This window comes from Phyllobates terribilis, unplaced genomic scaffold, assembly GCF_046119375.1.
Source record: "Phyllobates terribilis strain yellow unplaced genomic scaffold, ASM4611937v1 Scaffold_5__5_contigs__length_657084704, whole genome shotgun sequence".
Lineage (NCBI taxonomy): Eukaryota > Metazoa > Chordata > Amphibia > Anura > Dendrobatidae > Phyllobates > Phyllobates terribilis.
The window spans coordinates 230195498-230223192 of NW_027362765.1; the positions used below are offsets into that span (position 1 = coordinate 230195498).

The 27695-nt window shown below is 44.5% G+C and overlaps 1 protein-coding gene across 1 annotated transcript; it reads left to right on the forward strand.

Annotated features, from left to right (window-relative positions):
* The first annotated feature begins 958 nt into the window (after positions 1-958).
* Positions 959-24234, forward strand: DDX27 (DEAD-box helicase 27). Its single transcript, XM_073683876.1, has 21 exons — positions 959-1196; positions 2946-3083; positions 3177-3236; positions 3314-3452; positions 3545-3588; positions 5211-5294; positions 6976-7081; positions 7782-7955; positions 10503-10653; positions 11353-11452; positions 12311-12452; positions 12826-12979; positions 13064-13145; positions 13907-14084; positions 14165-14271; positions 14872-14968; positions 15216-15310; positions 15391-15508; positions 15618-15714; positions 16608-16676; positions 23261-24234. Exons 1-21 carry the CDS (start codon positions 1113-1115, stop codon positions 23274-23276), a joined length of 2235 nt encoding a protein of 744 aa, XP_073539977.1. The 5' UTR covers positions 959-1112; the 3' UTR covers positions 23277-24234.
* The last annotated feature ends 3461 nt before the right edge of the window (positions 24235-27695 follow it).

The following is a 27695-nucleotide window of genomic DNA, read 5'->3' on the forward strand; positions in this document are numbered from 1 at the left end:
GGAAGCACTCCTATGACCGTTCAGTGACCCGTGCTTATGTACTTCCAACATGAGTGCTGACCCACCTTTTGCTGGGTCTTTTATGTCGAAGGGAGAGACCTGCTCACACACCCCCTGTGATGATCTCACGTGGGCTGGGCTCATGCCTTCATATTTTTATTAGAATCTCTAACTTCTGGGCTAACTTATCGCTGGTTGATCCCAGAAGCTTGCAAGTGACGTCATATTTTCCTTTATGAATTTACCTTTCTTTAGAGACCACACATGACATAGCTGCGGTCTGTTATTTTGTACTTTTGCATTACCGCTCACCGGAGGGGCATACAGCTATGGAAAATTATGCATATTGTTCCTTGGCTGACCCTGCCACTAAAGATATGGGCCCCATTATTATCGGAGGTATAGAACTTTAGATATTCCATATTTTGTGTCGGTGCCAGCCAGACTGCAGATTTGTGTTGAATTCTTTTGAAGCCAAGGACAACATCTTTCTCACCTAGGTGTAAATTTATCGCAGGCCTGTGGCAATGGAAAATACACTCGCATGTTAATTGGGTTAGTGGCAAACTTTTGAACTAGCATTTGCCTACTAGCCACCTCTCCTGTGTGTGCGAATTTGCATGGAGACAGCTTCTTTTTCTCTGACAGATGGTCGATAAGGGAGGGGTGAGAGAGGGGCTTCAAGGGAGAGGAACTATTTTCTATGACAGCCCTGGAAACCAAACGCCACTGTGATATGTTACTAATAAATATTCCAATTTAACATAGAAAATGTAGACTCACTATAAACATCCATGACCATAAACTACACACGGTCAAGCCTTAAAAGGAACAATGAGTACATATAATGGTGGACACTATGTTCCTGAATAGCCTTCTAGCCCTGATTCTGCCGCTGACAGCCGCGCACGAAACACACAGCCTCTCCGAGCGCGCAGCTCATCTGTTTGGTAGCAAAGTAGTGGCGGAAGGGGCGGGTGTAGGCGCACAAGCACTTCCGGGTCTCATGGGCGCTACACACGTGTGTGGTGCTGCGTTATGAGCAGATCTGGCTGATCGCTGCCGCACATAGCACTGTACAGTGAGAGGCCGCAGTGGAACACGGCGGGAGCATGTGGACGGATCTGGATCTGATCGGGACCATAAGGGAAGACGATGATGTCCCCGAGGAGGCAGAGTCCGAGGAGGAGGACGAGGTAGCAGATGGTCACCTGTGTGTCAGGCCCACATGACCCAATGGGAACTACAAATGCCAGCACACCTTGGCCTGCCTCCAGCTCTGTCTGCTACTGACCCTCAGAGATGTGCTGCAGCACAGGGCCCTGGCCGGCTCCTTGCAGGGATGTGCCACCTTCAGGCTTGTGCTGTGTACAGATGATACCCCCCTCCCCATCTGGCGCTGCCTCCTCAGCCCCGCTCGGTCCATGTGTATTGGCCACAGTGGCTGATGTGGTGACATTATGGCTGCAGCCAACTGCTGAGTTCAGCAGCTCAGTGATTGTCTGCAGTGTTGATGTGCTCTGTACTCGTCTGTTGCCAGGACACATTGAGCGAAGCAGCAGTGGAGAGGCAGTGCTGGACCGGGGGAGGGGAGTACCTGTAGTAGTACCCCTATTTGTTGGTAGAAATGGCTGCCAGAGTTTTGGGAAGTGGGAAAACCCCTTAAATATGAGGACTGGGTAAATAGTGGAGCTGGGCACATGCGGGTCCTGTGAGCGGGCAGATGATGGGCCCTCCTAATGCTGCATGGGTCTGGGGGTGTCGGTGACCAGGTACAATCAGTGCCTGGGATAGTAAATCCCACTATAGACCCCGGAACTAGGAATCAGTGCTGGATCAGGGAAGGTTATGGGACTTGTTAATATACTAAGGGCCGATTCTTCACCATTTGTTTCTTTTTGTCGTGAATACCCCAATTAGTGACTCTTTGACTTGTGACAAAACCATCAAACGATTTGAGTCATTTTTCCCAATTTGTGGTTTAGTTTTTCTGATTTTTCCACCACTGTGGCTTTTCCAGATGTTCTAGACAGATGAATCAGATGCGACTTGTTCAAAAGTCGTGAAATGTGGAGCAACTCCACCCCAGCCCCCCTCCACCACTTCACACTGATTTTATGTGCATCGGTTATATTGCTGCATTTTCTGGTGACCTTTTGCAGAATGTGCAACTTTTCCAGTTTAAAAAGTCACAAAACCAAATAGAATTGCGGGCACCATTTTGATAAATTTGGTGCGAGACCCATCAGTCAAAAAGAAAAGTGACTTACATCATATTTTTATCAGACCCACTGGGTATTGCTTCCTTATGGTCTACAAGATCTCTGCTTTCAGTCTATGACGTGACGTATCTGGAAGGTCTGTACCTGTACGTCCATCTCAGGATCAGGACAGATGGACAGCGTCTGAGGGGAAAGCAGTGATTGTTCTCATTCAGTGGCTGCACATAGAGCTCTAATTCCACGATGAGACTATGCATGGGGTTGTCCTGCCACTAATCAAAGTTTACAATGGGCTTAGATGGCTCAGAAATAATGGAATCAGTAATATTCTTCTGCTCTCTCAATAATTTGTAAGGTGGCAGGATTGGGAAGTATTTAATACATGAACTGTGCACATAATAAAAAAAATTGCCGGAGTTCTACCTTAACAACTTTAAGAGCCGAGTTGAACGAGACAGTGTTATCAGTCCTATTTGGACAACCCTGTCTTTATGCTTTACTAGAGCATATAGACGTAATAGACAGTGGTCCTTTACATAGAGATCCCTTCTATGAGCCAGCTAGCCTACTTGGGGAGTCCATCTATTACATTATGGCCTTGTTCCAATGCAGGAAAAAGTTGCTATCAACTATTTTTCAGGGGTATTGGGATCTCACATTAACGGGGTTGTCGATGGTGAAATATCCCCCTTTTAATCCATGATCCATACTTTTGTATAACAGGAGCAGCCTATTGTGCTTGGCAAGAAGAAGCAAAACAAACGCAATGAAGACTTCAATGCAGACTTTTTCTTTGGAGAGCGGGATGGTCAGGCTGATGACAGCTGGGTGATGGATGATGTTATGAAGCAGCTGAAGAAGGTGAGGTCCAACTGCAGAAATAACATAGGTGGAATGGCAGGAGGTCTTTTTCTTTTGATCATGGTGCTCACTTATCACTACTTCTGTCCTCAGAGAGTTGCCACTAGTCTGGATGAAAAGATCGAGAACGTTAGAAAGAGGAGGAAGAACCAGGTAAGTAATCCATCCATCAGAGAACATTTCTCCAAACCTCCTGGTGGGAAAACTAAATCTTCCCCGTTGAAACACAGGAGAAAGATGAGAAGATTCCTGACAAGCCAGAGACAGAAGAGGTAAAGAGCGAGGATGAAGAAGAGAAAGAATCTTCAGAAGACGAGGAGAGTGAAGAAGAGTTCTCTTCCTCAGAAGAGGCTGTGCTGACAAAAGCTGGTGAGATGCTGGTCTGGTGTTACCGCTCCACTATGTGTCACTGCTGTTCCTATGCTCTACTATATGTTCTACCTCTTATTTTTCACTTGTAGACACACTGAGAGTAAAGGAAAAGAAAAAGAAGAAAAACGCAGGGGTAAGACAAACTTAAAAACACTGGGACAGATTTAGGCAGCTGAAGATGGACCAAATTGATCCCGGTGGCACATTCTCTGATAGCTGTGGTGCATCTTGATGGACACGTTAGACATTCTGCTATTTCTTGGTTTGCTTCCATATATGACAATTAGTGATGAGTGAGTATGTTTTGTTAACCCTTTCGCCGAGTATGCTCGGGCCGAGCTCCGAGTATTTACAGCTGCTCGGTGTTATGTTTGAATCACTCCCGTGTGCATGATTTTCGACTGTTTGACAGCTTTATTACATGTGAGGAATGTGTAAGAAATAGACATTCCTCACATGTATTAAAGCTGTCAAACAGTCGCAAATCATGTACACGGAAGTTATTCAAACATATCACCGAGCAGCTGTAAATACTCGGCGATCACCCGAGTATACTCGGCGAAAGGGTTAACAAAACATACTCGCTCATCACTAATGACAATACTTTGTGCGGCAATTTGGTGCACGTGGGCACTTTGTAAGCTAGGCATCCTTTCCTTTAAGCCTGTCTACTACTAATGGGCAAAAAATGACTTCTAGGACCACTCTGGCCATTTTTATTATTTACTCTTCTGTTAATCATGAGTGGTGTGTAGAAAGTGTAATCATACTTACCGGTCGATGTTGTCCGCCATTTCCAACACCGCTATGGTCTTGTCTGGGATCACGCGACATTTGTGACCTGCCGTCTCATACAGCATCTTCTGTGTGGACCAGAGGTCATGTTCTCAATGTGATTCTACGAGACTCAGAACAAGTCTCTGATACCGGAGCGGTGTTGGAAATGTCAGATGACTGGGACCAGTAACTATTTGAATACACTCTGTACACTTACTCATAATTGTTTACATGGGGACAATTAAAAAAAAATCCCTGGAGTGCTCCTTATAACACATAATATGGCACAAGCCATGGTGGTTAGTTTTTCATGAAAATTGAGCTAGAATTCTGGCCCATTTTAGATAAGTAAATATCCTGTCTCTTAAATGAGTTGTTAGTGAGCAATAGAAAATAAGCCAATGGGAAAAATACAATAGAAGAAGTATTACTTGGCATTTAAAGTCCTATAGGGTGACCGCTCAGATTGATGATTGGCTGCAGTGGTCAGGGGGGGGACATCATCACTGCTGCAAAGTAAACCAAAACTAGCTTGGATCAAAAAAGCGGCAGGTCATTTAAACAGGTGATTACCTATCCCCTTCCCATTTGGCTGATTTTTCTTTTGATCAAAACTGCTTAAAGTAGTGGGCTCACAGACAATATATGGGACCCTCACTGCCCCCCTGGGGTCTTCTCTTGATCTTAGAACCTTTCTCAATCACGAGGTGAGCTGTTGCATGTAGCTGTAATATAGTTCCTATAGACGTCTGTATGCCCATACTGTACTATATGTTGGCCCCAGGAGTTTGCCATCCTCCATTGAATGCTATATCCTCTAGGGGAGGAGATCTTTGTAATACGGCACCATAGAGCCATTGTACGACAGCACACTGAGTGCCTAGGGCTCAATTGGAGATACTGCCATTCCTGATTATTTGCTGGTATTTTTGTGCATGGTTTTTATTGAAGTATCTGGATTCTGTCTTTGCTTTCTAGAATTCTTCATTTTTTGAAGATGCTTCTCAGTATGATGAAAATCTAACATTTCAAGACATGAATCTGTCCCGACCTCTCCTTAAGGTACTGAAATATATGTTAAAAGATGGTAAAACTTCTATTCAAATCTGATGGAACTTTGTAAAATATCTGTGACTGAACTGCCACCTTGTATGTCTATAGTAGGCCTAAAACTTAGGAAAATGCAATATATACATAGGACTTTATGAATGTCAATACTAGTTTGTTCCATATTGTAGCGAGCTCTTCGTTTTACTTAACCTCTATTTTCTGAATACAATAATAATCCTTTAAGGGGGATAACTTCCCAACCACTAACACCTCCACTATTCCTGAGAACCAGGGCTTGGACGAGCAGAGGTCGACGATGTAAACTGCCGTTCAGCTGGTCTTCGGCATACCCATTAAGGCTCTTTCACACGTCCGGATATTTCCGGTACTGGAAAAACCAGTACTGGAGATATGTGTCCGTGTGCACATGTGTGACGTCAGTGTGCCGCATCAGGAGCACACGTACTGGTGCCTTGGAATCAGCGGTACAGTTAGCACTGCTCCCAAGCGCCGGGTGCTGAACGCTGTCCCCTCATCATTGTTCCCTTCTGGCGCTGCGATCAGCACCAGCAGTGACAATGAGGGGACAGCGTTCAGCACCCGGCGCTTGGGAGCAGTGCTAACTGTACCGCTGATTCCCAGGCGCCAGTGCATGTCACATAGATGTCATCAGTGTGGGATGTAAAAAAAATGGACATGTCAACGTGTTTTGCCCAAGGACACACAGTCCATGAAAACACACTGACATGTGCACAGACCCATTGATTTGAATGGGTCTGCGTATGTCAGTGTCTCCAGTACGTGTGGAAACTGTCACCACACATACAGGACTCATTGACTTGTGAAAGAGCCCCAAGTATGAATGGAGTGGCCATGCACTTGATTGCCCACTGCACCTTTCACACTGACCCTGTTTTTGGGCTTGGTACAGGTCCCAACAGCCAGACCTCCAGTGATCAGGAAGTTTTTCGCTATCCCATGGACAGGAGATAGCTTTGAAACTTGACACTACCCAGTTTAAGGACTCTCCTATTTGGGACCATCAGGACAAAGCACGGTTTTTTATTTATTTTTTTTAATTCCTCAGATGAGTTGTATTTGTCAGCGTCAGAATTTTGGAGGACCTAAGTTTGCCTACATTTTTATAAACTCTTTAGGGGAGGAGTAGAAACAACCCCAGCACTTCTGTTGCTTTTAGATGCTTTAAATAGCGAGATGACTGTATTCTGTGGCTCAGCACAATTATTGCGATACCAAATTGATAGTTTTACTATTTATGCACAGTAAATACACTAGTTGAAAAAAATAAGCTTATTTTTGTGTCTCCATATTCTGCGAGCCATAGTGTTACAATTTTATGGCAGTGGAGATGTTTGTCTGTTTTTTTGTGTGTGACAAGATAGTTTTAAGTGGTACCATTTTTTTAATAAAAGTCATATGTATTACTTTTTAGGTGGAAAATACAAAAAACAATTACTCATTTATTTATTTTTTTACATTAAATCTTGAGGGGGTTGTTTTTTTCCTGTTTTTTTAACGCATTTAAAAATGAATATTTATTAGTTCACTAAAAGGACTTCAACATGCGATCCTATGATGGCATTATTAATACACAGTACTACTTGAATAGTGCTGTGTATTATGTTATCCTGTTAGTGCTTATCTGTAATTGTTGGCATTTTGCATTGTGCAGGCCATCTCTGCAATGAGTTTCACACAACCAACCCCAATCCAGAAGGCCTGCATCCCTGTGGGGCTGTTGGGAAGAGACATCTGTGCCTGTGCTGCTACGGGGACAGGTAAGACTATGACAAGCATGTGGTCATTGTGTGCTGCAATGGGCACATGTATCTAATGATAGCACAAAATCCAAATAAGAGGCAGTTCACACACTTGACCTTGCACAACATAATTTTGAAATTGGGTTTTCCTTGTTCAGAATGTTAATGGTATATTCTTAAGCCATCGAGATCCGATTGAGGACCCCTACCTTACTGTTTGATGGGGCAGTAGCCTCCCCTTGCTTTGTTCACTTAGTGGTCATTTGCTCAGCAGCTATGTTTAATGTTAGTGTTATTCCATTCACTTCAGTGGTACAGCACTGCAATATTCAGCACAGCCGCTACTAAGTAGGAGTTAGGCAAGCTCTTTCGCAGCCTCTTCAAACAGCTGATGGGTGGGGGTCTGACGCCAGGCACCACTGCCCGGCGTCAGACCTCCACCCATCAGGTTTTGATTGCCTAGCTTTGGGATAGGCATTAAAAAAAAATCTGCTCCACTTCTGCAGTCTCCTGAACTAAGTGCTTTCTCAAACTCAAAATCCCTTAAAGAAGAGATGCCTTTTGATAATTATAGACTAAAGAGTTATGCAATTGCCCTGTATTGTCAAGTTTCTTGTGTAATTTAACATTTTGCGATATATATGGTGCATAGCAGTATAGAGGCACATGTGGGCTGCTCATGGTCCTGCCGCTGATCCACTTGTCTTCTCTTTTCTAGGGAAGACGGCTGCCTTTATGCTTCCCGTTCTGGAGCGTCTGATCTACAAACCACAAGAGGCTCTTGTAACCCGCGTTCTGGTTTTGGTTCCAACCCGCGAGCTTGGCATCCAGGTCCATGCAGTCACCAGACAGCTTGCCCAGTTCACCGCTGTCACATGCTGCCTGACTGTGGGTAAGTGCATTCAGCATGTAGCAGTCACTAGGGCGAGTAATGGCAGATTGCCTGTTACCCTCCTGTCAGGGGGTGAAATCATAAGACTTTATAGTCAAATTCATAGCTTCATAATTTTTAGGCCCAGTTACGTAATTCTATAGGTTTATAAGGAAGCACTTTTGACGTAATTTATAGGGCTGCTGCCAACCACCACTAGGGGGCGGTATCTGCATGTAGATTTATATAGCTAGTATTTAAAGGTTTACCCCTTTCAAAGGAAATGTGTCAATAAAACAGTATTACTTTAAAAAAAAATTCAGTTGATATTTTTTTTAATATTTACTGCTTAATGGTATACAATACAAGAAATTCTTTTAAGTGAAGTTTTCATATTTTCAAGCTTTAAACACTAGAGGGAGAAGCTGCCGACATTTGCACGAAAATCTAGTGTACTACTAGCTCGCGTTACGACTGCAGTAAATATGGGCAGGATCGACGGGTGTCTGACGTCACTTCCCCTCCCCTCTCCTTAATAATAATAATAATAATAATAATCTTTTTTTTATTTATATAGCGCTTATATATTCCACAGCGCTTTACAATTTACATACATTATCATCACTGTCCCCATTGGGGCTCACAATCTACATTCCCTATTAGTATGTCTTTGGAACACCCCTTCTGGGTCTGTGCAAAAGGATAAGGGAAGAGGAAGTTTAGGATCACAGTGCAGGGACATCTTGTTGGGGACTGCAATAGGATACGGAGATGTGGACAGGGTCACAGGAGAGCTGGCAGCGCCGATTCTGGCTTTTCTACTAACTGAAGTGAAAATTTAATTAGCGCTCCTTCCCCGATAGCGTAATAACATGCAAATGGATGAATACAAACCCAATTTTGAAGGGGTGTAGAGTTCTTCACAGCGTTTATTGATAAAAATGACCTGGAAGTATGATTCTCCAGCATAATTACAGAAATTCAAATATTTATTTTTTAATTCAAATGATTTTTTTTTCCACATTTAAAAACAACGAGCTTAAAGCACCACTCCGTTTTTTTTTTTTATTTATTTTGTTGGAGTGGTGCCACTAATGTAAGGGTCCTGCCCCTAGTACTATACTTACACACCACCATCTTCAGCTCTTCTCTGAGCCTCTCCGGTCCTGCACCACGATCTTATGACCACAGCTTCTTACTGACCGGAAGTTAGAAGTAACGGTCACAAGCTCTCGGTGTAAGTCTATGAGATCCTAGTTCTGGCTCTCATAGACTTACATTAAGTAGTCACCTCTGGCTCGCCCAGCAAACACTGATGTGAGCTGGCAGGTCACAAACTGCTGGAGACCGACCAGAACGGCGCTGGGGAGTATAATACTAGGGTAGGGAGCTTAGATTAGTGCCACAACTCCAGCTGTAAAATTAAGAGAAAATTTTATGGTACATATTATTTGTTGCTTTTATGGAGGTGGGTGAACGAAAAACCCCAATTCTGACATTTTGATAATTTTTCAGTTTATGGCATTTACTGTAAGGGTTAAAAAAAAAATGACAGTTTGATAGACCAGACTTTTAAAAGTACAGCAATTAACTGTTTATTCATTTTTTTTTTAAATCTGGATGATTCAATTTTTTTTGTATTATTTTTTCTTACTTTTTCAATTTTTAGTCCCCCTTTGGGACTTGAACCTTTATCCTTGACTTCCTCCAACTGTGAGAACAGGTTGGGCAGCCTAGTATTGTACGAATAAAAGGCTGTTCAACCTACTGTCACTGCTGAGAGTAGACCTTTACTGATACGGTGATACTAATTTTTTTTTAATGTCTCCATTGTTTTTATTTGGTGAAGGATGGGGGTTGTAATACGATAATTTTTTATAATGTATTCCTTCAGAACTTTTGCAATCTGAACACTGAGCAATGCTATGTAAAGCCTCATTCAGATGTCTGATGCAGGAACATCTGAATGAGGCTTTATTGTGGTGTCTGCACAGTGCCGCAGATGAGATGACTGTCTACAGCTCTGTGCATTCAACTTCAGTGCACAGAGATCAGTCACCAGTGACCGTCCTCTCTTCTGATGCCTGAATGAGGCTTTCCGCTGACACAGCAGGTCTCAGTCAGTGTACAGAGTGCTGCAGCATGACTATTGCACTACTGTGCTCTGAACACTGCATCAGTGAGAACAGGTAGGCCAGTCTTACATTGTACCAATGCAAGGCTACCGACCAATCCTTACTACTGGAAGAAGTCTCCGCCGTCCTGCTCTCACCACTCACAGCAAAGGTAATGTCTTCCAGCTGTGAAAACAGCTCAGTAGTCTGGCATTAACAGTACAATACCAGGCTTTCTGACCTGTGCTCACTGCCCTGATGCTCCTCTGACCACCCCTTCCCAGATCTCCTGTCTCCGCTCACCACCAAATACTGGGTGACAGAGGGAAGTTATAGCTCCGCACGTAGCAGAAGACCATTTCTTCTTTTTATCTATTTATTGATTTCTCCAAATAAGTTTTGGCTTTTATTGTTACTTTAAATTTTACACAAAAGTCCATGTCTGTTTTTTCAGGTGGTCTGGATGTCAAATCTCAGGAGGCTGCTTTACGAGCTGGGCCCGATATTCTTATTGCCACCCCTGGAAGACTAATCGACCATCTGCACAACTGCCCCTCATTCAGCCTCGATGCTGTTGAAGTCCTGATTCTGGATGAGGCTGATCGGTAAATTTGTTATTAAAAGGCTGATACAAGGGGCAGGACATTTCCACATAGCCCTACAGAGGGAGAATGCTCTCACCACGGCACATACAGCCACCCAGTAGTGCAGTTTTGCCAATGCAGTTCATAAAAGGTACTACTATAGGGAAGCTCCAAACCAGTTTGGAATTTTGGGGGCTTCATGGGCATAAATAGATAATAAATGATTAAAAAGAGTTGCTACTTCATCACACAGAAGCTTTGTATGAGGGCAGAGACCCTGATTCCAGCGATGTATCACTTACTGGTCTGCTTACTGTAGCTTTGATAAAAGACCATATTAATAGCAGGACATTATCACTAGAGGATTAGTAAACCTGCTGCCATGTAGTGAGCTCTGTATACCCAGCCCTTGTCACTGATTGGCAGCTTTCTGCCTATTCATAGCATATACAAAAAGCTGTCAATCAAATGATGTGGGCGAGGTAATACAGTCCCCATAATTGAGAAGACTAGCAGAGCTGAGGCAGGATTTTATCAAAACTAAAGCAAGAAGCTTAGTAAGTGATACATCCCTGGAGTCTGGGTCTTTGCCCCTACATTATACTGCCCTTAAATGAGGCAGCAAAAACCTGGCGACAGATTCCATTTAGGCACCAGAGTACAGTGAGTAGAATATATCTTACACCATTGTTGTACACTATAACTTTCCATCTTGTTTAGGATGTTGGATGAGTATTTTGAAGAACAGATGAAGGAGATCATCAGACTCTGCTCCCATCAGCGACAGACATTGCTTTTCTCAGCGACTATGTCTGAAGAGGTAAAGCTATAATTGCATTTTCTAATGTACAGTTTGTTTATTTTTTTTCTTCAAATCTCACATTTTAAATCTGCTTGAATATTTGTAAAGTGTATGCTGGGAGCCGCTGCCTGGTGCCGGCTGGGAGCCGCTGCCTGGTGCCGGCTGGGAGCTGCTGCCAAAGCTAAATGATTTCTACAAAAATTAGAAAAGATTGTCAGATACTAAAAATGGTGCAAACCTTTTTGTAGGATCTAGTCCATGCCAATAATCTTTGGTTGCTGAACAGGAGCCCTGAGAACCTTCTCCTGGTATCCATTACTTTTCTTTTGATTAACTGGTCTTGTGCGATGTCATCGTTGCGGCATGACGCTCGTGACATAGCAGCAGCCGGCTAATCAAAAGAAGAGCTGTTGAGGAGGTGATTCTTGGGACTCGCATCCATGGACCACAGATTACTGACAATGCCAAGGGACCAGGTTCTGCAAATCAATTTGCACCAACTCTATCAGACACCTCTGGTGTCTTTTTATTTTGAGGGAAGAAACGTTTGGATCACAATGAAAACGGCCTTTCATACCTCCACAGTAATTGTCTATATCCCTGAGTGTCCATAACTTGAATTGGCAGATTATACATGTTTTTCAGTAGACAGATACCAGTTTCTCTCCAACGAGTTCCCGATATGGTCTGTCGTCTAATCATGTGTATGGCTAGTTTTAGCCCAGAGAAAGTAGTCCTCGAATGTGGAACTCCTGGCAGATGAGTCCTTGATAATATATGTGAATATCAAATTGTCGTTCTTTATTTATTTTACTTTTGGATGGAATTATCTCTATAGGGTATTTCAAGTCAATTGTTATACTTTAATCTTCACAGGTTCAAGATTTGGCCTCCGTGTCCTTGAAAAACCCTGTGCGTATCTTTGTAAACAGTAACACTGATGTGGCTCCGTTCCTACGCCAAGAATTTGTAAGGATCCGACCGAATCGGGAGGGTGACCGGGAAGCCATCGCTTGCGGTGAGGATACAGTCATTACTTTTAAAGGGATCCAATTTTCTCTTTTGCTATACCTGATTGAGTAAATCGTTGCATTCTCTATAAAATAATGCTGAAGTATATTTTCTTTGATCTATGCCCTGTGGCGTCCTCTGATTTTCCTCCTTGCAATGCTTGAATATATTGACAACTGGGCATTACTGTTCCTCCTGCCAGTAGTGCGTCCGTGCACCGTATGCTGTATTATATATACATTGTGCAGCTGAAGCTTGGTCCATGATCTTGAGACCACAGCTCTGTGCTTGCCTTGCAGTTTTATAGTCATGGTTCAGCCGCTTCTGTACCATTGATTGTGGTGCTGGCCATGGAGCTCACGTCCTTCATTCCGTTGCAGCACTTCTCACCCGCACCTTTCAGGACCACGTCATGCTGTTCACTCAGACAAAGAAACAAGCGCATCGTATGCATATCCTCTTGGGGCTGATGGGGGTACGAGTTGGAGAACTTCATGGAAACCTCTCCCAGACACAGCGTTTAGAGGCCCTTCGGTAAATAGATCAGACCTTTAGAGTCCTGTGCAGAGAGCTGAACATCTGTGATGGGTTTTTAATCACTGGTCCCTTGTTTTTCAGTCGATTTAAAGATGAACAGATAGACATTCTGGTTGCGACGGATGTGGCCGCTCGAGGCTTAGATATTCACGGTGTAAAGACGGTGAGTAATGAATAGAGAAGATATAATATGTAACTAATTGTCATGGTGGAGGAGTCGGCAAACTTCGGATGTTAAATAAAAAAAAATGGAGTTGCTGAGGTCCTATCTACACTTTAGAGGTATTCCCTTTTGTTATTGTAGTAATATGCAATAATGTTAAAGGGGACATCCTTTTTATCAGTCTGTCCACATGGTGAGGCATTATTTACTGACATACAAGTATTACAGGTTCTCCTCCCTACTCACAGACTACACAGTACAGCGCTCACGTTCTCAAAATTTCTGCTCATGGAGGGGTATGTGACCAGAAGAGTCCATCCGCCGCCTCCAGTTGAAAAACACTGCACATGGGAAAATACTTTTCAATTCAATGCAATTGATGGACAAGTCTGGATGTGCAGAAGATCTCTATGCATTGGGACTTTGCGGCCAGTGGCCACGTAACTGTGACAGGGTTACAGTTTGTATACCAGTGGTCTGCAGGTTGTGCCTCTCTCTCTATGGAGACCACAAGTCTCATCATGCCATAACTATGAGAATCTAGCATAGCATGATGAAGAGAGAATTTTTTGGTCACTGTTCCATACAATAAAATGCCATAAACTACATTGTTATCGTTGGCTCCTGCTGGGTGGGGGATGTTGTGGGTAATAACTAGTAGAGGAGTTCTGCTGCAGGAGAAATCACAGTAGGGTTTTTATATTAATATGTATGAAAAGATCCGATTCTACGAAGATACATTTGTGGCCATCTTCCTTCAGGTGATCAACCTCACCATGCCTGCCACAGTGAAGCATTACGTGCACAGAGTCGGCCGTACTGCACGTGCCGGTAAAGCCGGTCGCTCGGTGTCACTTGTTGGAGAAGAAGAAAGGAAGACTTTGAAGGAAATTGTTAAAAAAGCCCAAGCTCCAGTAAAGGCGAGGATTCTTCCACAAGGTAGGAGGCCAACGGACGGTAATTGGATGAGAGAGAACTTTTATTTAGATTGACTTCATTGCGACCTCTTTCCTATTTAGATGTCATTTCAAAATTTCGAGACAAGATTACAAAGCTGGAAAAGGAGATCTACGCTGTACTGCAGCTGGAGCGAGAGGAAAAGGAGATGCAGAAATCAGAAACCCAGGTAGAAACTAAGGAAAGGCTTCTCTTGTAGAAACTCCATGTGTAAATTGCAGTCCGCCCATTATTCATCTAACTTTAGTACCACTCCAGAATTTGTTATTGCCCTCTCTGTTAGTTACTAGTAAAGTGTGTGCATTAAAATACTTTATCGCTCGCCATCTTCTACCGTTCCCAGCTCTGCTCCAGTCCACTTCTGCAGCTGTGACCAGCTGACTCACACACAGTCTTCCTTGTGGCCCAGAAGTCACTTTCTCTGTTAGTCTGAGACTTGGAATGAGACTCTCCTAGACTTTCATTAAAAAAAGGAACGAACGGTCCGCTGCGTCAGCTGGTTAGACACAAATACAGTCACCTAATGCTGTAGAGGATTGGGGCAGCGCTGAAAGCGGCATAAGGCAGCGATGGGTAAGTATATTAATGTGCCAATTGTACAAACACTACTGATGGCTAACAGAGGGGGGGGGGAATCAAGAAAAACGCTGCAGTGACCCTTTAACTCCACTTGATCAAAGGGCACTACATTGGGCAACAAGAAGTGCGGCTGGAAAAACTAACAATTGCTATAGTGAACATGTTACAATGCTGGTCTGTCTCTTTTCAGATCAGTGTAGCACAAAAGAAGTTAGAGCCGGGGTCTGAACCAGACCGTATGGAAAGGAGCTGGTTCCAAACCAGGGAGGAGAGGAAAAAAGAAAAATGTAAGTAGATTGCTACAGTTCAGTACCTAAAGTATATAGTAAATAAGTATACATCCCCCTTCTTCCCACCCTGGTTTTTAAAGAAAAACTCTTTCAATTTGCTAACTTCATAGTACAGTCCGGATGTAGCTCTGTTCTGAATCAATGTCTGAACAGCCCATGTTGTAAATGAGCACCCTCTTACAGTCAGCTGATTGTCACACCAACAAGCAAACAGGAGTTAAAATGTTTTCTGATTCTGCACCAGTGTCCCATGCTCTTCAGGAGTTTGATCTGGCTCTAAGAGGGAAGAAGAAGAGGAAGAAATTCCTGGAAAACACAAAAAAGAAAGGAGAACTGACAGTAAGTGACCTCCTCAGTGCTGTACTTTTCCAAAACGTGTGCGCTATCCCAAATGACATTAATGCCCTCTCAATAAACAGCCAGAGGAACGCTCTCAGTTCGAGGTGCTGAAAGCTCAGATGTATGCAGAGCGAGCAGCCAAGAGAGACCGCAAACCGAAGAGGGCTAGAGCCATGCCTCCTGATGAAGACCCTGCAGGTAGGTACCGGAGGGGGCCGGTTATCCGTGCAGCACCAGTAAGCAGTTTGTGGTTCAGTAGATAAGATATTGTATATTTATAGCCTTTATTTCTTCTAAACCACTTTAGCCAAGCAAGCAAAACCAAAGAAGCAGAAGAAATCCACAGTGTTTGATGAAGAACTAACCAACACAAGTCGTAAAGCATTGAAACAGTACAGGGCAGGGTAAGTTACTGCAGTACCGGCTACTAAAATGTATAGACGTGAGTGACTGGCAAATTGTCCATGGCACCCCAGACAGTGCTCACAGCTGGTGCCAGGCCGTCCTTTTCCGTCAAATCAAGAACTCTCCTATGTTGTACATGTTACAGTTTATTGCTAGAGCTGGAGGATGGATGTGAGAGATGTTGGCAGCCTGCGTGTACAATCCTGACTTCCAGTTCTATCTCATCTATGCAAAAATCTGTGTTCACTGAAAACTGATTTGACAATTTGGAGATTGATCAGTCCAGGAACTGATTTCTCTGATAAGATATATTACAAAGTTGCTTATTTTCATATGCACTATTGATTTATGAAATAAAAATTAAAACTACGGCTACTCTTTTTCAGGGTTATGAACATCTGAGCTAGGAGTAGCAGTCCCTGAGTATCGGCCCAATGGTGGTAATGCCCACCGAGGTCAATGGGAAAAATGGAAACGCAAGAGTTTTGTCCCAAGTTCTGAAAACACCGCAGCTGACTGCTATTGTTTCCATAGCTTTCATTCATTTCTATCAGCTTCTATAGTCAGAGCAAGGGGCTGGCGTTCAGTAATTAATTCCTGTATGAGCCATGAACAGATGAGATGGGAATAACCCTCTAACCATTGACTATAAGGTTAATATAGCAGGAAGGGGGTTATTTAACACGGTTGACAAGTATTACATTTTTATTTCACGGCCTCGTCTTGCTTCCATTCGTTCCTGCAATACTAAGATGTTGTCCCCGTGCTATCAGTTAGGATCTTGGGCATAAAACAGAAACCATTGTAATACATTCTCCTCCCATTGATTATGTTCTGTACTTTATGTCCTCCAGATAATGAATATAAAATAATTTGTTTCTTCTCTCTTTAGACCATCATTTGAGGACAGGAAGAGGCTGGGAATTCAACGCAGGAAAGGAAATTTCAAGTCAAAATCTCGGTATGTATGAAGATTACATTTATTTGGTTTCTATAGTCCCTTGACGCGGAGACAAAAACAGATTTGTTGAAAGGAGTTCTACAGGTGAATTTAAGAAAGGCAAAGTTCATACAGTGGGTACGGAAAGTATTCAGACCCCTTTACATTTTCACTCTTTGTTTCATTGCAGCCATTTGGTAAATTCTAAAAAGTTCATTTTTTTTCTCCTCATTAATGTTCACTCTGCACGCCATCTTGACTGAAAAAACAGAAATGTAGAAATTTTTGCAAATGTAATAAAAAATAAAAACTGAAATATCATATGGTCATAAGTATTCAGACCCTTTGCTCAGTATTGAGTAGAAGCACCCTTTTGAGCAAGTACAGCCATGAGTCTTCTTGGGAATGATGCAACAATTTTTTCACACCTGGATTTGGAGATCCTCTGCCATTCTTCCTTGCAGATCCCCTCCAGGTCCGTCAGGTTGGATGGTGAACGTTGGTGGACAGCCATTTTCAGGTCTCTCCAGAGATGCTCAATTGGGTTTAGGTCAGGACTCTGGCTGGGCCAGTCAAGAATGGTCACAGAGTTGTTCTGAAGCCACTCCTTTGTTATTTTAGCTGTGTGCTTAGGGTCATTGTCTTGTTGGAAGGTGAACCTCCGGCCAAGTCTGAGTTCCAAAGCACTCTGGAAGAGGTTTTCATCCAGGATATTTCTGTACATGTTTCCTTCAATTGCAACCAGTCATCCTGTCCCTGCAGCTGAAAAACACCCCCATAGCATGATGCTGCCACCACCACCAGGGCTGCAGTGATAGGTGACTTTGTGGAACGTTCTCCCATCTCCCTACTGCATCTCTGGAGCTCAGCCACAGTGATCTTGGGGTTCTTCTTTACCTCTCTCACCAAGGCTCTTCTCCCATGATTGCTCAGTTTGGCTGGACGGCCAGGTCTAGGAAGACTTCTGGTGGTCCCAAACTTCTTCCATTTAAGGATTATGGAGGCCACTGTGCTCTTAGGAACCTTGAGTAATGCAGAATTTTTTTTTGTAACCTTGGCTAGATCTGTGCCTTGCCACAATTCTGTCTCTGAGCTCCTTGGGCAGTTCCTTTGAGCTCATGATTCTCATTTGGTCTGACATGCACTGTGAGCCGTGAGGTCTTATATAGACAGGTTTGTGCCTTTCCAAATCAAGTCCTATCAGTTTAATTAAACACAGACTCCAATGAAGGAGTATCCTTGTGCTTTCTGTTCACATCACTGACACACTCATAGAAAAGTGTTAGTTTGGTCAGTGAATCAGACCAAACTTTTTTTTGGTCCACAACAGAATGATCTGTGAATGTACCCATAAGCTATATTGTGTCCGTGTTATATGTTTAAAAAAAAAAAAATCCGCATCTGAAAATCAGATGTGTGAAATGAGATTTTAAATGGATCCTATCACTTCATTGGGGGGACAGGTAACTATGGGTGTGTGCTGCTGCGATTAAGCAAAAAGAGTTAGCTCCTCCCCAGCAGGGTACACCCACCAACTGGCACGAAGCTAATCAGTTTTAACTTGGTGTCAGTAGTAGACACACGTGTCTGGACCCAGTCCCAGTTCTACCTTTTTTTTAGGTTTTTTTTTTTTTTTTTTTTTTATTAAAGATTTCCCTTTTTCTTTCAGACATGGCTTGTGAGGGCAACAGAGTGGAGTTGTCACTCTGTCACCCCACGTAAAGACCAAGAGCACAGTGTGGAGTTGTCTCTACTGTTTCCTCTCTGGTCTATGAGGCAGGACCCTAAACAAGAGTGTTGGGGGCTCCCCAGTGGCTATCCTTACCACCAACACCTGCCTGCTTGCCGTCCAGAGCTAGATAGTGCAGGGAGAGAAGACTGAACCATTACCGTCCAGGTGCCCGATAACCGTGTTCAGGACATTTGATGACTGTCTTCCATCACCGATCTACGAAGGAGGATCCTGGAATCTCCAGGACATGTACCTTCTCCCCAGGCAGTTAGGGGGGGCCCCGAGAGGAGAAAAAAAAAGAAAACAGGCCCTATCCTTCCCTTTCTTTAGCATTTTTCCCCCTCTCACTCCTTGTTCTTTCCCTCCAAGACCAGCTGTGGCTTCCACACCGCCCTGATTCTCTCCGGCGCCCACGATTTAAAATTTAGCTCCAGGTTTTCTACAGTGGCCAGACCATGCCCCCAGCAGCCAAACCAATTCTCTGGTATTTTTCTCCTCCATCCTCCGGCTATTGTCTTGCACTTTGCCTGTTCTTCCTGTAACAGGAAGTTTCCTTCTGTCTGGATTGCAGTCCACCCACCATGCTATTCCGCACAGTGAGGCTCTCGCTAAATCGGCCTTCGAGGCTGCGGGATCAGCTTTTTCAGACGTGGGTATCCAAATCTGTTTCGGCCTGAACAAAACTTCTTCGCCAAGGTATTCTGTTGGGTGCTCCTACCGCCGAATTAGCGGACCAGATTGCCCACACAGGGTAGTACCTTCTGTCTGCTTCTCTCAACACAGCAACTTGCTCAGCTCTTGCAGTTGGCAACATCGTCACAATCTGCAGGGTCTTATGGCTGAAGGCATGGAACGTGGACTCTGCATCCAAGAAGTCTCTCACCTGTCTCCCTTTCCAGGGCTCCCGGCTCTTTGGAGAAGTGCTAGACAAGATCATTTCGGATGCCCAGATTCAACAGATTCTCTTTGGCATTACTGGTTGCCCCCACCTGGGAAACCTTGCACGGTGGGCAGCCGCCTTCTTCGGTTCCGGGATGAGTGGCTCTCGGTAGTCAATGACTCTTGTATCCGGAGTGTTGTCTCCTACAGCTGCAAAATAGAATTTTCTACCCTCCCACACTGTTTTTTTCAAGTCCCTCCCTTCAAAAAAACCCTCTCATTCCCAGCTTCTTCAAGGCTATCGATTCACTCCACAAAGCTGACGTCATCAATACCGTTGCAGCGCAGGAACGCTTTTCCCTTCATTCGGTAATGGTCTCCATGGCGCCTGAGAAGTTCCTATGCTCGGTGGACATTCAAGATGCCTGTCTACACTTACCCATTTTCCCCCCTCACCAGAGGTGTCTCCGTTTCACAGTCCAGGAATCTCACTTTCAGTTCACAGCACTGCCGTTTGGCTTACCCACGGCACCCAGGGTTTTCATGAAGGTAATGGTGACTGTCTTGACCATTCTTCGAAGCAGATGCATTCTTGTCGTCCCTTATTTGGACGACCTCCTGATCAAGGCTCTACTCCCCCTTGGCATGTCGCGAGAGTCTGCAGATCACTCTGGACAACACCCTATCTTGTCTCGGCTGGATCCTCAATAGTTCAAAGTTGTTTTTCACCCCGGCCCAACGCATAGTTTTCTTGGGAATGCTGTTTGACACTGCGCGGGCAAGCGTCTTTCTGCACAAAGAAAAGTACTCGGCTCTACTACACTGGATTCACTCTCTCCGGTTCTGCATGAGCTCTACTACATAGGATTTGCTCTCTCTGGTTCTGCATGAGCCTACTGGGCAAGATGGTAGCCTCAATGGAAGTTGTCCCATTTGCTTAGTTCCACACATGCCCTTTCTACTATCAAGGTGGGACAAGTCCACTCGCTCCCTGGACCGGCTTGCCACACTTCCCTCCTGGACTAAAGGGGTGCCGGGAATGGTGGAGACGCTCTCCGTTCATCACGGATCGTTTCTACCAATGCTTTGGGAGGTCGTAACAATGGACGCCATTCTGCTCGGTTGGAGAGCTGTTTTTCAAGACCTAACAGTCCAGGGCCAATGTAACGCTTGAGAATCGTCCCTTCCCATCAACACTCTGGAACTCGGAGCAATCTTCCTGGCTCCTCTTCACTGGCAGAACCTTCTCGCCATTCTTCCTATACAAGTTCAATCCAACTATGCCACGCTGATGGCATACATCAACCACGAAGGAGGAACTCTAATTGAGCGGCGATGTCAGACGAGTCTCAGATCTTGTCATAGGCCGAACAGTCTCGGCGGTACACATCCTTGGAGTGGACAACTTTGCTGCCGACTTTCTCAACCAAGAGGGCCTTGTCACTGGCGAATGGTCCTTAAACCAGGCAGTCTTCGAGATCTGCCTCAGATGGGGAACTCCCGACGTTGATCTGATGGCGTCCAGACTGAACGACAAAGTTCCCCAGTTTGTATCCAAATCTCGTGATCCCTTAGCGGTCACCTCTGACGCGCTGGTGATCCCTGGTCCCAGTTTTCCGTCCCATACCTGTTTCCTCCTCTGCCTCTGATCCCCAGGCTGGTCAAGATCAAGGCGAAAGGAATGCCCGTTATACTTGTGGCTTCAGACTGGCCATGCTGTCCTTTCACAGGCCCCTCTCTTCCAACGGAATTCTCAGTCTCTCAATTTAATAGCATGGCTGTTGAAGCCGTGTTACTGAGGTGCGCTGGCTTCTCTGATCAGGTCATCCAGACCATGATTACGACGAGGAAGCGGCCTTCTTCTCGCATTTACCACTGTACATGGAAAGCCACCTGGTGCAAAATTAATCAGGCCGTCCCCATGCTCTACCATCCCTTTTGGCCTTTTTACAGTTGGGCCTTGAATCTGGCCTGTCCCTCAGCTCTCTCAAGGGTCAGGTCTCTGCGCTGTCCATTCTGTTTCAGAAGAATCTGGCATGTTGTCCTCAGATTAGAACCTTCCTCCAGGGAGTCGCACACTTTGTTCCACCTTAACGGCTGCCGGTAGAACCTTGGGACCTGAAACCTAGTTCTGGACATACTTCAGGAGTCCCCATTCGAGCTGCTGCGAGAAATCACTTTACTTCCTCTCCTGGAAGGTTGCCTTTCTGGTAGCAATCACCTCAATCAGAAGAGTTTCTAAACTCACAGCTTTCTTGTCATTCTCTCTACCTGGTGTTTCACCAAGACAAGGTGGTTCTGTGTCTTGATTCCATCCTTTCTTCCTAAGGTGGTTTCCTAGTTTCACAGTAACTAAGACATAGCACTTCCTTCTTTTTGCCCGTCTCCTTCTCATCCTTGGGAGTGGTCACTAGACAAACTGGACCTTGTGAGAACACTACATTTCTACCTCTCCTGGATGGCACCCTTCAGACGGACAGATTCTATGTTCTTTATTCCCGACATTCATTGCAAGGGCTTATCTGCTTCCAGGGCCCCCATTGCCTGCTTGATACATTCTGCCATTCTGGAAACTTATCAGATAAGAGACATAGCACGTCCACTTGGGGGCACAGCTTTCTCCGCTTGCTCAGTGGGGGCTTCCTGGGCTGTCCGTCCCCAGGCATTGGCCTCGCAGCTTTGCAAAGCTGCTACATGGTCTTCCATTCATATCTTCGCAAAGTTCTACAGGGTTCACACCTACACCTCGTCGGATGTGAACCTCTGTAGAAGAGTCCTGCAAGCCACAGTGGCCGAGCTCTGACTTGAGGGTACTTGTCCTTCTGCCCACCCTTAGGACTGCTTTTGGACATCCCATGGTTTCCTGTGTCCCGCAATGAAGCAATAAAGAAAAGATTTTGGGTACTCTCCTTTAAAATATCTTCTTCAGAGCTGTCATAGAGGGACACTGCACCCGCCATTGATTTCTGCTATGTTCTTGCCTTTCTATTGCTTCTCCTACTGCTTTCTCACTAACTGATTAACTTTGTGCCAGTTGGTGGGTGTGTATTGCTGGGGAGGAGTTAACTTTTTTTGCTGAGTGGCAGCCTCCTAGTGGCAGCAGCATACACCCATGATTTCCAGTGTCCCCTAATGAAGGCTCTGAAGATTTTACAGTGAGTACCCAAAATCTTCTTTTTTCTACCCTGAAACTAATGCCATATATGCAGAGGTGCTGTAATGCTGGTTACATCCGTAACTTTACCTTAGAAATTTAGATTTACATTTTGAAGACCTGATGCACTTGTGGCTCATTTGCATAATGAACAATTTATCTAAAACCTGAACCCAGATTTTTAAAAATAAAGTTTTGGATGTAATTGGCATTAGATGGCATTAGTTTTGGGTATAAAAATATGATGACCCCTTCTCTTTTTGACAAAAAAAATGGTTAAAGAGAGATGTGGAATAGTTCTGTAAAGGGACTCCTTTTTTGTGAATAACAGAAGCAATGTGATTGGATGCTATGAGCAACTGCACTAGTTTTGATGAATATTCCCTTAGCTGTAGCCATTTTAGGTTTACATAATGAATCGGCCCCAAGAACTAAGACTGGAGTTACAAATGCCAATCTTAAAGAATTAGGCCCATAGTACAACAGTGAGCCCATTCATTAAGAGGCGCTGCCAGAAATATACTCCAGTATGGTGACTGAAGTACATTGTGCCACTAAAGTTGTGTAACTTTCCCGAATTTGATGGGCGGGCGTAGCCATACCGCCTCCCACCCATGCAATACCCATATTGGCATAGCTGGTGAGGACTGGCGTGAAAACACCAAATGTTGTAATATATTTGCACAACTTCCGAATTGTGGAAAAATACTCTGACTTAAGGTGTTTTACATCAGAATCCTGGTTTAAACCCATTAATCAGCCTTTATACATACATTTTGCATTTCCAAGATGGTTATTTTTGTTAGTCGGGGGTCTAATGATTTACATTTTATTTCTCAGGTATCGCAGGAAATGAACGCACCGGTTGTCGCACTTGCCGGGCAGTGGACCTGGCGCTTACTCGCACAGCATTTCCATTTGATGCAGAGTCTCTCCGCCCAGGACTGTGTAGAACTTTCATCTTCACCATTATATAATATAATGGTTCCCCGTCAGAAGGATGGTGCCTGGAAGAATCTGCTCTGTTGGCAGATGTATAATGGACTTTGTGGAGGATTGGTTTCTGTTAATTGTATGATAGAAAATACATTTTATACCTCTGAGAATATATATAAAGTATTTTGAGAGCAAAGAAAGTAATACATTTACCAGGTTGAAGTTTATTTGTTGGGGGATCCAGACTGATATTCTCAACTGGTTGCTTGCAATAGGGTTGATAACTAAAAACTAAGGTCCTAGTCACACAGCCATGTATCATGGTCGGAGTATGGACCGTGATGTATGGACTAGCCGCCGGGCTCCTGACCTGAATTAATAGCCTCCTATATGTATACATATATGTATAGCAGACCATGACATCCAGTTATGTGAATGTAGCAGAATAGGAAGATTTCGCTTGTAAGTGCAGCAAAAAAAAAAGCTTCCCACGTTGAGCTGTAGTTTTTGATGTTGCAGATTTTCTGCACCGTTTCAGGACAAATTAAGTAAAATACGTTACTTGCATTTTTTTTCATAAATACGTTGCATAAAAAACTCACCAAAAACTGATCGTGGGAACGTAGCCTAACTGGAGGTATGCTGCAGACATTGTTTTTTTTTGCCCCAATATCAACATACCTATGAAAATGGTGATAAAACAACATGGCCTAAATTCAACCTGTAATTAATTAGCCAAACGGTGTAAAGCTCCGAGTACATGCAGAATCCAGTCTCAAAGGGTGAAAGTGAAGGGTTTTATCCAGAAGGAAAAATCTGCTGTTATTCAGCACGAGTATTGTGCAGAAGATTAAGAAATCCTAGAGAGATGTCGCATAGCAAACCTGCAGGGTAAAGTAACCAGCGCTTTGGCCTGTCAATATATACTGTAATTCCTCGTCTTTTACCCTTTGTAATGCAAAGGCTGAGGTCTGTCTGTGATCTGTTTGCACAATGGTATGGATTTTGCACAGCAAATACTGTATGTAGTCTAATGTGTAGACATTTCTGCAGCTGCTCTAGTATCCAAATGGGGTTTGTAAATGTGGTAAAATTCTGCCACATGAGGTTACACTAAACAGGCATTAACACATCCATGGGTCAGAAAACGTGGACCACCCGAGATCGGTCTGTGCACTGGCCATAACATATGAATGTGTGAATATAGCATGCTTTCTGTGGCTACATTTACTTGTACCTCCAAAATGATACATTGGAGGGCTTTATATACCACAACATACAGGTGCATCTCACTAAATTATCATCAAAAAGTTAATTTATTTCAGTTCTTCAATACAAAAAGTGAAACTCATATAGAGTTATTACAGAGTGATCTATTTCAAGTGTTTATTTCTGTTAATGTTGATGATTATGGCTTACAGCCAATGAAAACACAAAAGTCATCATCTCAGTAAATTAGAATACTTTATAACACCAGCTTGAAAAATGATTTTAAAATCTGAAATGTTGGCCTACTGAAATGTATGTTCAGTAAATGCACTCAATACTTGGTCAGGGCTCCTTTTGTATCAATTACTGCATCAATGCGGCGTGGCATGGAGGCGATCAGCCTGTGGCACTGCTGAGGTGTTATGGAAGCCCAGGTTGCTTTGATAGAAGCCTTCAGCTCGTCTGCATTATTGGGTCTGGTGTCTCATCTTCCTCTTGACGATACACCATACATTCTCTATGGGGTTAAGGTCAGGCGAGTTTGCTGGCCAATCAAGCACAGTGATACTGTTTGTAAACCAGGTATTGGTACTTTTGGCAGTGTGGACAGGTGCCAAGTCCTGCTGGAGAATGAAATTTCCATCTCCAAAAAGCATGTCGGCAGAGGGAAGCATGAAGTGCTCTTCCTCCAGACTCTGGGACCTTGATTTCCAAATGAAAATTGGAACTCTGGGACCTTGTGGAGCGTGTCAGTGACTGCCTTCTAGACATCTGTCAAGTCAGCAGTCTTCCCCATAATTGTGGAGCCTATTGAAACAGACTAAGGGACCTTTTTGAACGCGTAGGAAGCCTTTGCAGGTGTTTTTGTTAATTATTCTAATTTACTGAGATAATGACTTTTGTGTTTTCATTGGCTGTAATCCATAATCATCAACATTAACCCCTTTAAAGCCCATGACGTATTAATACGCTTCTGTGCCCTGGGCTTTAAGAGCCTGACCCGTATTAATACATCATATCTTTAATGCGGCACCACGACCGAAGTCGCGGTGATCGCATTAAATTTCCGGCGCCATCTTACCTCTGGGTAGATGGCACCGTCATCCCGGGGGGGGGGTCGCCGCCCAGACCCCCCCCCCCCCCAGCGATCGCTGTGATTGGCTGTTCAGATTTGAACAGCCAATCACAGCATTTCTCACTGTTTCCGGCAATGTGATTGGCGGAAACAGTGATCTGCAGCCTAGGATCGGTACTAAGAGCACCGATCCTAGGCTGTTGCTAGGACACCCCAGCCCTGGACCCAAAGCGCTAAGATCGGTTTGATCGCCGATCACATCAATCGCACCGATCGTAGCGCGACCGCGAGGTGACAGGGCGGTCATGGGGCGGTGACCGGCTTGTGACCTGCCTGTCACCGCCCAGTGACACCCTGTAATGTGATCCAAGCCCCCAGACTGCTGTGATTGGAGCGATCGATGATGACAGCGATCGCTCCAATCAGAGTACCTGAATACAGGTGACCGGGCGGTCTCCTATGCCGGGCTCCCGATCACCAGCGCCGGTCCTGCTGCCCCACTGCTGATCCCATATGGACCCCCACCCCCCAAAAAAAAAAAAAAAAATTGTGGCAGAATCAGGTTTGACAGCACCAGCCTCACAGAACTAGACTTTTTCAAAGTCTTTTTCTCTGAGGATTTTGTAAACCTCATGGTGGGCCAAACTAATTTATACGGTCATCATTTTCTAACTGGTCTCCTGTAGCCGCAGTAGAAATGAAGTTTTGGGGCCTGGTCCTTCTTATGGGGATCCTGAAGAAGCCAGAGCTTCAGCAATACTGGAGTGTTGACGTTTTGTGTAACACTCCAGTGTTCCGAATGGTCATGATCCGGAGACTCTTTCAGGCCATCCACAAGTTCTTGCTTTACCAAGATAGTGCAAGGTGTCCTGCACGCGATGACCCGAACTTTGATAGTCTTTTCAAAGTTCGGCCGGTCATCGAACACTTCACCAATAAGTTTACGGCGGCTTGGATTCCGGCAGTACCTGCCCAGTAAGAGGGCAAGGTACGGGATCATGCTGTATAAACTTTGTGAGAGTACCTCAGGGTACACTCACAAGTTTAGACTTTATGAAGGGAAGGACTCCTGGATTGAACCCCCTGTTCTGGGAGTGAGTGGGAAAGTTGTGTGGGACTTGGTGCACCCACTGCTGGATAAAGGTTATCACCTGTACATGGATAACTTTTATACGAGTATCCCTCTCTTCAAAGTCCCTCTCTGCACGACGTACCGCAGACTGCGGTAGTGTCCGCAAAAATCAGAGAGGCCTCCCAAAGACGCTAATTGGGCAGCTGCTCTGAAGGGGTGAGAGCAGAGCCCAATGTAGCGACCACCTGCTGATGGTCAAGTACAAGGACAAAAGGGATGTCCTTTTCTTGACCACCATACATGGGTGATGGCAGCACCCTCAGCACTGTACGAGGTTCCACTACACAGGTTGCCAAACCAGACTGTAGTGGGGTACAACAAGTACATGGGGGGAGTTGATCTCTCTGATCAAGTCCTCCAGCCGTACAGTGCTTTGAGAAAGGCCAAGGTATGGTATAAGAAGCTGGCCGTGCACATTGTACAGATGGCAATGCACAACACTTTCCTTCTGTTACAATGTGCAGGCCAGCTTCTACGTCGTATCTTCACTTCCAGGAGACAGTTATCAAGGCCCTGATATTTGGCAGCGATGACTGAGCAGGCCCCAGTACTTCCGGAACTGAAGGACCTCGAATTGTACCAGGCCAGCATTTCCCAGGGGAGATCCCTCACAGCGGGAAAAAGGGAAAGTCACAAAAGAGGTGCCGAGTGTGTTATAAAAGGGGAATACGCAAGGACACCATTTATCAATGTGACACCTGCCCTGACAAACCTGGCCTGTGCATGAAAGACTGCTTCAAAAGGTATCATACTTCCATGGACTATTAAATTAATTTCTGACGTATGACAACCTGACGAACACTACACAGCTGACGTAGTGTTTGTCAGGTTGTCATACATCAGTTGTGTAGTGTTCATCAGGTTGTCCTACACAACTGACGTATGACACTACATTATAGAATTCAAAAATCAGCTACCACTTC